The following is a 10,521-nucleotide window of genomic DNA, read 5'->3' on the forward strand; positions in this document are numbered from 1 at the left end:
TTCCTAAAAAAATATTTTTTAAATTTTAAAAATTTTAATCATATCTTTAAATTAAAAAAAAAAAAAAAATTCAAAATTATCTCTGCCGGTTAGTTTCATACTGAAATCGTTACTATATTTTAAAAATATCTTTAAATTTTAAAAATTATTTCAAAAGTTTCATTAATACTCTTAAATTATGTACGTAAATAAATAGAATAAAATCTGTAATTTTCCATTAAATACGTACATTACGCACAAGAATGGACCAGCGCGAAAATATTTTGATAATTTCCTATTATTGACTGTTGTATGAAGATGGTATATTATTTATTGAAATTGAAATTGTATTTTATTGGAGCCTTAATAAATATTTTAAGAAAAAAAAGCCTTACTCCATTTGGAAAAAAAATCCTACACATTTTTCCCCTTTTTTATTTTTTAAATATAAATAATAAGACTAATCTTACATATTATTTCTCACATAATATCATAAAATAATTATTTAACGATTCCTTCACTCTCACTGCCAATAGATTTATTTTTTAAGATATAAAAATCTACGCTGCCACCAATTATAGCATGACATTATGAAACACGACACGACAATTTATTTATTGTTTTCTTTATCCATTTAATTGATTTTTAGTTAAAAATATGGTTGTTCCATAACATTCTTTTTAGCCAAAATTCAAGTTTTTGTCTCTACGCGTCAACCTGTTCAAATATTCCAAAATAAAAAATAAAAGTAATAAGTATTTTTTATCGATGTTATAAGAAAAATATTAATGTTCGTACCATTTAATATTATAGAGTTGGAATACATTATTATTATTATTATTATTATTATTATTATTATTATTATTATTATTATTATTATTATTATTTTTAATAACACCAATATAAAACTATCTAAACCCTTATAATTTTTTAGAAATTTACAAATTCATTCAAAAAATTTGAGACTAGATAAACGTAAATATTATCCTTTTAACTGATGTAAATTTTTACATTAAAATTCACCGACTAAATTTATAGCATATCTTTAAATTTTTCTTTTCCCGGGTGTCTTCATATGGTATTTGGTTTCATTCTAAAGAAACGAGCCAAAAAAAACAATCCTCACTATTTAACATTTGACACGTTATTAAATAATATATTATTTAATTTGATGATTACTTAAAAATAAGTATAATAAAAAGAGGTATATATATATATATATATATATATATATATATATATATATATATATATATATATATATAGTCAAGTCACACTACTCTTGACCTTTTGGCTCAGATGAATGTGCTTCCCAAAACCCACACTCTTCCGACCACCTGTCAGTCTCTCCGCCGCCTCGGACCGCTCATTTCCCTCTTCCAAACCCCATTTCTCTCCCACCCTTTTTAACCCCCACTCGCTCGCCTGACCTACACATCCAAATAAGACTTTACTTTCAACCATCTCCCCAACTCTCTTTTCCTTTTTGTTTTAATTACCATTCATATGGACGATGACAACCACCACTACGATCTGCCTCCACTCTCCTCCGCCACTCTCTCCGCCGCCACCATTCTCCTCTCTCATCCTCCTCCTCCTCCTCCTCCACAAGACTCCCATCTCCCACCTATTCTCTCCCAACACTGCTTAGGCTTCTCCTCCCCCGCCCCAAAATCCTATTTTTTCACAAACCCTCCTCCTCCTCCTCCACCTCCTCCGCCTCCTCACGACCAACTCCCATCCCATTTCCCGCCTTCCTCCGCCTTCCTCTCCTACAGCTTCAACGATCTCACAACTTCTTTATTTCAAAAAGACGAAGGCAGAAGGGTTCTTGATGCTTGGAGTACCAAAGTGGCTAGAAGTAAGAGAAGACTCGCCCGCCAAAGAACCCTTACTTTAAGTCGAACCTCTTCTTCTTCCTCCTCCACCTCCGCCGCCTCCTCTTCCGGTTTTGGCTATAATAACGATGAGTATTCAAAGGGATTAATGGCTACCCACTTCCTAAACACCGATACACATAACAACGCCAATCCAAATAATTTTACCCTCTGCACGCCAGATAACAAGGTGGGTGTCATCAAGTTTTGATTTTTATTATTCCCATCATCATCATTATTATTATTATTATTATTATTATTATATTGTTGGTGTTATTGTTCTTCGTAGATTCTGAGAATGCTGCTGAAGAAGGACCTGAAGAACAGCGATGTGGGGTCTTTGGGCAGGATCGTCCTCCCCAAGGTTTGTATTTTGAAATTTGTTTAAAATCCAATAGAACAGTGAAAATATCATAAAAATAATCCCCAGAAAAACATGCAAATGGGGAAAAGCACTCAAACAGCTATCAAATTTAAAACTTTTACTTATTAATTTCCTGACGAATTGCTCATATCATTACAGAGGGAGGCAGAAGAGAATCTACCATTGCTCACTGATAAGGAAGGCATCCAAATTGTGATGAGAGAGGTCCACTCAAACAAAAAATGGGCCATGAAATACAAGTAAGGAAAATCCTAATTCTTGTTCTTGTTCTTCGTGTTCTTCGTGTTCTTCGTGTAACAAATGGATTCAATTTAATTATAGGTACTGGGCGAACAACAGAAGTAGAATGTATGTGCTGGAAAACACAGGTTTCAATCCCATAGAATGACTCATTACTTTACTTGTTCTTCTTGTTCTTGAAGATGATGATTTCAGATTTGTATGTGTTTTTTGATGCGATTTAGGTGATTTTGTTAGACAAAATGGTCTGAAGATGGGAGATTTGATGACCCTTTACGAGGATGAATGCAAGAACATGGTGAGTATTTTTTTTAATTTTTTTAAAATTTTTTTGGGCCTCCAAAATTTGACTTTGATTTAGAATTTTATGAAAATTAGTAAGATAATTATGATGTGTGGGGTTTCCTAATATGGTGGTTTAGTAACGCTTGGAAAGATGCGTAAAGAGATGAGACCCAAAAAGGAAAAGGAAAAGGAAAACAAAGAAATAATAATAATAATAATAATATGGACAAATATTAACAGCGACTTTCCACACGTACCATATCATTTTTATTTCTTCTTCCTATAATTACTTTCTTTTTGCCAGATAGGATTTCCCACTTTCTTTTTCATCCTATTTTCTTTTCTTTTTAATTCTCTACATTTTAAGTTTATATACATTTTTTTATTAAAAAAAAATCAAATAACCACTAAAATTTAATAAAACTCGAGCCCCATAGAGTCCATTTTTTTCTTCTTACAGTATTATCAGTCAAATCTCACATTAGTTGCAGAGAGAGAAACAAAACATTTTTATAGAAATGTATAGAAACCTTTCATTAGCATAGGAAAAGCCCAAAAAAAAGGTGGGTTTGAGCTATTACTCATAGTATCAAAGCCAGACATCTAGTAATATGTTAGCGAGGAGGCTTAGCTTCGAAGGGGTTCCACATCCATTGGAGAGGGGAGGTGGACACTAAGTGGGGCCTTGAAGAGAGTAGATTGGTGGGTCCCATATCAATTAGAGAAGAGAACGAGTGACAGCCAGGCTTCTTGAAACATAAAAGAATATGGATAATTTTAAATACAGGTTAAGAGATGATTTTAAAAGAAAAACCTTCATTAATAATTGGTATAATTGATTTATTATGTCCGGGAGTTGTTTAAATTTAAATTTGATTTTTATTGTTGTTGAGTATGTGTGGGTTGCATATATATATATATGTGTGTGTGTGGTTGTACATGAGGACAGTACGTGGCGGTTGTGAAAGGTGAGAATGATTCAAGGGAAGAAAATGAGGAGATGGCGAGGAACCACAACAACAAGAACAACAACAACGACAACCAGCCGTGTTCTTTCACAAACATGTGCATTAAAGACGAAGAAGAGGACGCCTCTTTAGCTATGTTAATCGAAGAGCTCAAACACAAGCCAGAAGACGAGGACCGCCCGCTGTCCTGCAGCACCAGCACTAGCAGCAGCAACAGCAGCAGCAACAATAACAACAACAACAACGCCCTCATGGCTTCGGATTCATATTTGAGCACCACTCAACAACAGCCATCCTCCTCCAATATGATGGGAGCTGCTGCAAAAGGGATTTATAACAGTAATAATAATAAGAAGAAGAAGAATGGGAGTAAGGAAGGGGGGGAGGATTTGCAGGCCGTGAATGGGTTGGAAGATTGCTTTAGAGGGCTTGATACTCTGCCGGAAGTTAGTGGATTCAAGTTCCCTCTTTTTGACTATTTGAGCAATGACAGAACGTGAACATATAAGGCCCACCATTCAGCAACCGCTCGCCAGATGCTCTGTTTTTGTGTATCATTATATTATATATGACACTGTTCTTGTTCTACCTACTTTCTGGCCTTCTCTTCTTCTATCTTCTTTGCTTTTGTTATACTTATGAACACCCTTGTTAATTTTTGTTGATATGGCCAGCCTTGTTTAATCCTTTTATATTTATGTCTATATGGGATACTNTTTTTTTTTTTTTTTTTTTTTTTTTTTTTTTTTTTTTTTTTTTTTTTTTTTTATAATTTGGAGATATAATTGAAAACAGGGTATTTTTTTAAATTGAACGAATGGAATTACCCATTTATCCAATTTCACCATATTCAGAACGACGTCGTTGGGACCGGTGTCCATTGGGGATAAGCCTCCATCTCTGAATCCACAGACCTTCCCTCTCAACCCTTCCTTCCTTTCTTCAATGGCTTCTTCGATTATCGTCCCCATTTCCTCTCTTTCCCTGCGTTCCTCTCCGTCTTACTGCCTCCCGATTCCACCATTGAAGCCTTTCACCCTCCTTCACTCCGCCGTGTCCGTACCCCCAATTTCATCCTCCTCGATTCTCTCTGCAGCTCGAGCCAAACCCTCAGACATCGACACCACCTTCTTCGAGAGCATCAATCCCGAAGAAGACGTGGTTTATGACCCCCCCGAAGTCCCGGAAGGCTTCGTTGCCCCTCCCTCCTTTGACGAAGGCCCATTGGAAAGCGAGGATGAAATTGCGGCCGCTTACGAGGAGCTCTATGGGCCGGCTTACAGTGGAGTCAGTGTTCTGGGAAACGACATTTATGTCATGGATTCTAAGATGAAAAAAGTGGGCGGATTCGGATCGAAGGCCAGGAAGGAGAAGGCGAGGGATGGGTTCGACGAGAGGGTTGTGCAAGTTCGTAGGGTGACTAAAGTGGTTAAAGGTGGGAAACAGTTGCATTTTAGGGCAATTGTTGTTGTGGGTGATAAAAAGGGGCAAGTGGGTGTTGGTGTTGGTAAAGCTAAAGAAGTCATCTCCGCTGTTCAGAAATCGGCCATCAATGCTCGCCGGAATATTGTCACTGTTCCCATGACCAAGTACCTAACATTTCCCCACAGGTTAGTCATTTCATTTTCCATTTGCTAAGTAGAACTGTTAGGCTTATTTTCAAATTTTAGGCGATGTTCTATTGTTCTTGGAATTTCTGTAGCAGCTATTGTTAGACTTTGGTTTGCTGATATGGGAATGCGTTCAACTAGGAACATGGGACTTAAGTCGAATAATGGATGCCCTATTTCAAAGATTGAACGTTCATTCCCCACCTTTGCAGGGTTTGAAGCAAAAAAAAAAAAAGGGATTTAAGGAACTGTAGAATAGGATTACTATTGTGATTTGTTGGAATGCTTTACTTCACTGTCTGCTGATGACTCAATCTAATATCCAAGTCCATGGCTAGTAGATATGGTATGTTTTAGTCCATTATATATAGCCATCAACCTCACGATTTTAAAACCCGTCTGCTAAGGAGAGGTTTCCACACTCGTATAAGGAATGCTTCGTTTCTCTTTCAACAATGTAAGATCTCACAATTCAGCCCCCTTGGGAGCCACCGTTCTCGCTGGCACAGCACCTGGTTATTGGCTTTGGTACCATTTGTAACCGCCCAAGCCCACCGCTAACCGATATTGTCCACTTTAGCCCATTACATATCGCCATTAACTTCTATAAGGGAGAGATTTCCACACCCATATAAATAATGCTTTGTTTCCCCTCTAACCAAGGTGAGATCTCACGTTCAATCCTTGTTTCAACTGTTGGATGAATTTGTCTTTAGTTAATCGAATTCTGTGGTCAGTAAGCAGTTTGAACTTTGAATCATCATTTCAAGTTGGTCAGTGGAGGTATTTGCTGCTTGTGGCTGCATTCTTTTGATGTTTTTTATTTGTCTATTGCAGATGACTATGTTTAGATATATTTCTCAGTTTTATCTATATAGAACGTAATAAGCATCCTGACAATGAGAGATCTATAGAATGCTTCCCTTTTTAGGTGTAAATGTTGGGTAAGTAAAGTGTGGAAACTTGTAGGTCGGAGGGAGATTATGGAGCAGCAAAAGTAATGCTAAGACCTGCTTCTCCCGGTACTGGTGTGATTGCTGGTGGAGCAGTGAGAATCGTCCTCGAAATGGCGGGTGTCGAGAATGCGTTAGGGAAGCAACTAGGAAGTAACAATGCCCTCAACAATGCCAGAGCAACGGTGGTCGCCGTGATGAAGATGAAACAGTTTCGGGATGTCGCAAGGGAGCGTGGCATCCCAATGGAAGAGTTGTGGAAGTGAAGAGCAGGGAAAGGCTTCATTCCTTTGTTTCATTTTTTCCTTTGACTGTATCCATTCTTGTAACTCAATGTTGTAAAAATGGCACTCAGGCTTCATTCCTTTGTTTCTTATATCTGCCATTGTCGGGATTATAGGTTGATTTGTGTTTGTTTATAAATTTTTAATATATATATATATTGAATAATTATAAATGGTAGGTAATTATTTTTTAATTATTTTTTATTTTTTTTTAACCACCTGACTACCGAGCGGGTAAAAACATTGAATTTTACAACAGGAACAAGGATTTTCCATTGAAATTCTCTGCAAATAAACCCCATTCCAGACTTGTTTCTCCTCTCCACAGCATTCACGCGATTCGAATTCCAAACGGATTAAATAAAAATTTTAAAAAATTAATAAATATCTTAATTGCCCCTGAATTCAGGAAGGAGAAGAGCTAGCTGGACCTGGACCTGGTCGTGGAGGGGAAGTGATCGGAAAGAGTGGCAAAAGCTGAGGCTCCGATTCCCTGGGAGTGGTGGCCGGCGACGGGTGCAAATAAAACCCTTTTTCTCTAATGGCTTTAGCCTCTGCTTCCACGTCCAAACCCGAATTACTACTGACATTGTTCGACGGTTCAGAATTCAACGGCTGCGATCGGCCGAAGGGGTCGGGAATGAGCGGCGTGACGGGGCTGATGACCAGCGACGGGAAATCCAGCATACTGGGAGAGTGGATTTCGGGGTGGTTTCTGGGGGAGAAACCGGCAGTAACAGAGGCAAAAACGGGATTGATTTGGAGGTTACGAAGGGCATTTCTACGCTCATAGAGCTTGAAATTGGAGTGTGGACGTTGGGGGATAGATTTGATGGAAGGGATATGCGTTTTGGAAGGCGGATCGGGTGTCGAAACTTGCTTGGCGGTTTCGGGCGATCCGGTGAGCATTTGGACAACTTGTTTGAAGGAGGACGTATCGGCTTGGACGAAAGTGGTCGGGTATGGGTTTGTGGATTCGGATCTGTTCATCATTTTTGGCGGCGGCGGTGGTTGAACTGACGGAGTAATTTGGATGGTGTCTTGGAGAAATTTTCATGGATGGATTGGGTTTTGAGACAAATAAAAGAAAAAAATCAGTGTTTGGAATTTTAAATAAAGAAAGAGAAGGCTGTGGGGTCCACACACAATGCCACACTGAAACCGGTCAAATCCAAATTCAATTTTCCCGTTGACTTTTTCCACGACCCATAACAACTCAACACGACCGCATTTAAATACCAAATAAATAAATAAATAAATAAATAATCATACGCAATTTAATTTTTTAAAATATCAATAATATTCTATTTTTCAATCATTTAGTATATCCAATCAAACACATAATTTCACTAAAATATATAGAAATTGAAATAAAAATAAGTTAATCATGAAAAGTGGCTAACAAATTTTTTTTAAAAATAAAAAAATTAACCACAAATTTATGTAAAAGGTAAAAAAATAATTATGCCAATTATTTAGTTCAAATAATTAGAAAATTTTGACGTTACAAAGTGACTGTTTTGCCCTCACATTATTTGGAGCATTTAAGGTTCCAAATTTTTGTCCCATGTTCCTTTATTTATATATAAAAAGAAGCAATATTATATTTCTAACGTTACTAATAATTAATTTGAGTAGGTGAGAGTTATGGATTTACGGTCATTTACTTATTTATTTCATTATAGAATATATTAATGGGCATTTAAATTATTAGTTGTAGCAACCTGGGCTGGAGTGCAAGTGTGGGGCCCATGAGACCAAATGGGCCACAGGGTGGTGTGAGGGTTGGTTAAATGGGCCATGTAGAGCGGCCCGCTCCATATTAACAAAATTAATTATGAAGAATTATCTTTAAAAAATATAGGTATTTTCAAAGAAAAATAATAATGATTAAGATTTCGGGGCGTGAGTGCAGACGAGGGAGAGGCGCGTGGGGCCATAAAAAAAAGGCAAAGTAGTGGTCAGCAACATTATTGGAGGAGTGATTCGGTGTAACAAAGCAGAGGCCAAATTATTACAAAAATAAAAAAAGGTATTATTTTTTGCATGTAAATGGCCTTTTTATTGATTGGTTGGTCCACAACGGGAAACCCATATTTCCCTTTCCCTTTTTACCCTTCCGGAAAATCCACGTCAGTTACTTTTAATTTAGCGGTCAATTTGAGATTTTGGTTAATTTAATTTAAAGATAATTAAAAATAAACATTTAAATTAAATAAACATATTATTTGCACTCAGAACGCAACCAACAACAAACCGCGCCGTACAGAAAGCAGCGGTAGAAATCAGAAACGAGAAACCCAAACAAACGACATCGNAAAAAAAAAAAAAAAAAAAAAAAGAAACTAATGATGAGCGCATGTGGGTTCGAAGGCAAAAGGGCCAACGGAGTAGAGGACGTAGGGGAGCTTGTTGGCGTCGATGTAAGACTTCTGAGGCCTGAGGGGTGCTCCGGCGGCGCCGCCGTGGAGGGCAGAGGGTTTGCTGCAGGAAGGGGTGGGGGATGAGCCGAGAACGACCTTGCATTTGTGGAAGGCGTAGCTGGTGACGGCCTTTGGTGCTGTGATGAAAAAGTAGCCGTTCTTGTCAGTGGTGGCGGTTTGAACCAATGGGTATTTGGTGTTCTGGCAAATCAGCTTCACGGTCGCACCTGCCACGTCATTAATCATACATCATCATTTATATCACGTCGTACTGCAAAATTGCAGGCTTTTATTATGAGCTTGGACCAAAGGGTTTAAACTTTTAAATTTAATTTTCAAACTTTCTTTTACTCTGTTCATCATTAAATTTTATTTACCGGAATCCAAAGGGTTTTACATTTTTTTAAAGTTACTGAAAGGGTAAAATTTCTGTTCAGAGTTGAAGGAACGAGCAAAAGAGGAGTTTAGAACTAACCAGCGACGGTGGTAGCTCCGAGAAGTGTGTCAACTCCGGCGTATTTACAGGACTTGCAATAAACGACACCTTGAACTGAAATGAAGCTCCTCAGCAGCCGAGGCTTCGGAGGGTGTAACGGAGCCGGCGAGTGAGTAGGAGGTGGCAATGGGTGGACGTCATGATGGTGGTGGTGCCCGGGAGCCGGCGCGTGAGCTGGAGGGAGGTGGAAATGGGGTGGGTGAACCGGAGGCTGGCTGTGGATGTGGTGGTGGTGGCTCGGTGGCTGAGCCGGTGGGTGAAGTGGCAAGTGGGTCTGGGGAGGTACTGGTGCCGGAGTGGGAGAGTGGTGGTGATGGTGATGAGCAGGTGGTACAGCGGCGTAGTGATGGGGAGGAGCGGCGAGTGTTTCCGCCGCCGTGGTGTCTTCGGCGGTGGAGACGGCGAAAATGGCGAAGAAGAGGAGAAAAAAGAAGGATTTGAAGAGAGTCGAAGCCATGGCTGCTAGACTCGAACGGATTTAGAATGCAGGGGACGATATTTGCAGAGCGTAGAGGCAAAAATTTATAGGGGGTTTTAGGAAACGCCCTGCACCTCTTTTCAAATTTTAATTTTAAGTTAAAAAAATAATATGTTGATTAATTATTATTATGAAATATATATAATAACAATTTTATCATTATGTCGCTTTTTTTTTTTTTTTTTTTTTTTTTTNNNTTTTTTTTTTTTTTTTTTTTTTTTTTTTTTTTTCATAATTCGGCTTATTTCTTTCCATTTACGTTCTCTTTATTTAAAGGTAAAATCACAGATTTATTATCTAAATTGAAAAAAAAAAAAAAAAAAAAAAACTTGATCATGGGATCATGTGCTGCTAATGCCGTTGTGGAAGGAAACGACCAAAGAAGGGCAAAACGACAGACAGACAGAAAAGGACAAGATATGATTTTGAAAAAGAAGAACCTCCGGAATCATGTCGTTTTCAACGCCAAAATCGGCGGCCCATTCTTGCTCTAATTGGGCCTTCCACTGACATTTCTTTTGGGCTTCTCTAATACGCTGTTCC

The 10,521-nt window shown here is 38.1% G+C and overlaps 4 protein-coding genes across 4 annotated transcripts; 2 read left to right on the forward strand and 2 right to left on the reverse strand.

Moving 5' to 3' along the window:
* The first annotated feature begins 1,324 nt into the window (after nt 1–1,324).
* LOC111804135 (B3 domain-containing transcription factor LEC2) lies at nt 1,325–4,426 on the forward strand. The gene is made up of 6 exons (XM_023688833.1): nt 1,325–2,046; nt 2,146–2,220; nt 2,380–2,480; nt 2,563–2,609; nt 2,706–2,779; nt 3,716–4,426. Exons 1-6 carry the CDS (start codon nt 1,486–1,488, stop codon nt 4,232–4,234), a joined length of 1,377 nt encoding a protein of 458 aa, XP_023544601.1. The 5' UTR covers nt 1,325–1,485; the 3' UTR covers nt 4,235–4,426.
* Nucleotides 4,427–4,592: 166 nt separating this feature from the next.
* Nucleotides 4,593–6,702, forward strand: LOC111804136 (30S ribosomal protein S5, chloroplastic-like). The gene is made up of 2 exons (XM_023688834.1): nt 4,593–5,344; nt 6,314–6,702. Exons 1-2 carry the CDS (start codon nt 4,680–4,682, stop codon nt 6,561–6,563), a joined length of 915 nt encoding a protein of 304 aa, XP_023544602.1. The 5' UTR covers nt 4,593–4,679; the 3' UTR covers nt 6,564–6,702.
* Nucleotides 6,703–6,832: 130 nt separating this feature from the next.
* On the reverse strand, nt 6,833–7,635 carry LOC111803167 (VQ motif-containing protein 4-like). Its single transcript, XM_023687453.1, has one exon. The coding sequence runs from the start codon at nt 7,572–7,574 to the stop codon at nt 6,987–6,989; it is 588 nt and encodes a 195-aa protein (XP_023543221.1). The 5' UTR covers nt 7,575–7,635; the 3' UTR covers nt 6,833–6,986.
* Nucleotides 7,636–8,903: 1,268 nt separating this feature from the next.
* LOC111803166 (non-classical arabinogalactan protein 31-like) lies at nt 8,904–10,043 on the reverse strand. The gene is made up of 2 exons (XM_023687452.1): nt 9,480–10,043; nt 8,904–9,231 (listed from the first exon to the last, which is right to left on the reverse strand). Exons 1-2 carry the CDS (start codon nt 9,955–9,957, stop codon nt 8,927–8,929), a joined length of 783 nt encoding a protein of 260 aa, XP_023543220.1. The 5' UTR covers nt 9,958–10,043; the 3' UTR covers nt 8,904–8,926.
* Nucleotides 10,044–10,521: the final 478 nt, after the last annotated feature.

This window comes from Cucurbita pepo, chromosome LG10 (assembly GCF_002806865.2).
Source record: "Cucurbita pepo subsp. pepo cultivar mu-cu-16 chromosome LG10, ASM280686v2, whole genome shotgun sequence".
Lineage (NCBI taxonomy): Eukaryota > Viridiplantae > Streptophyta > Magnoliopsida > Cucurbitales > Cucurbitaceae > Cucurbita > Cucurbita pepo.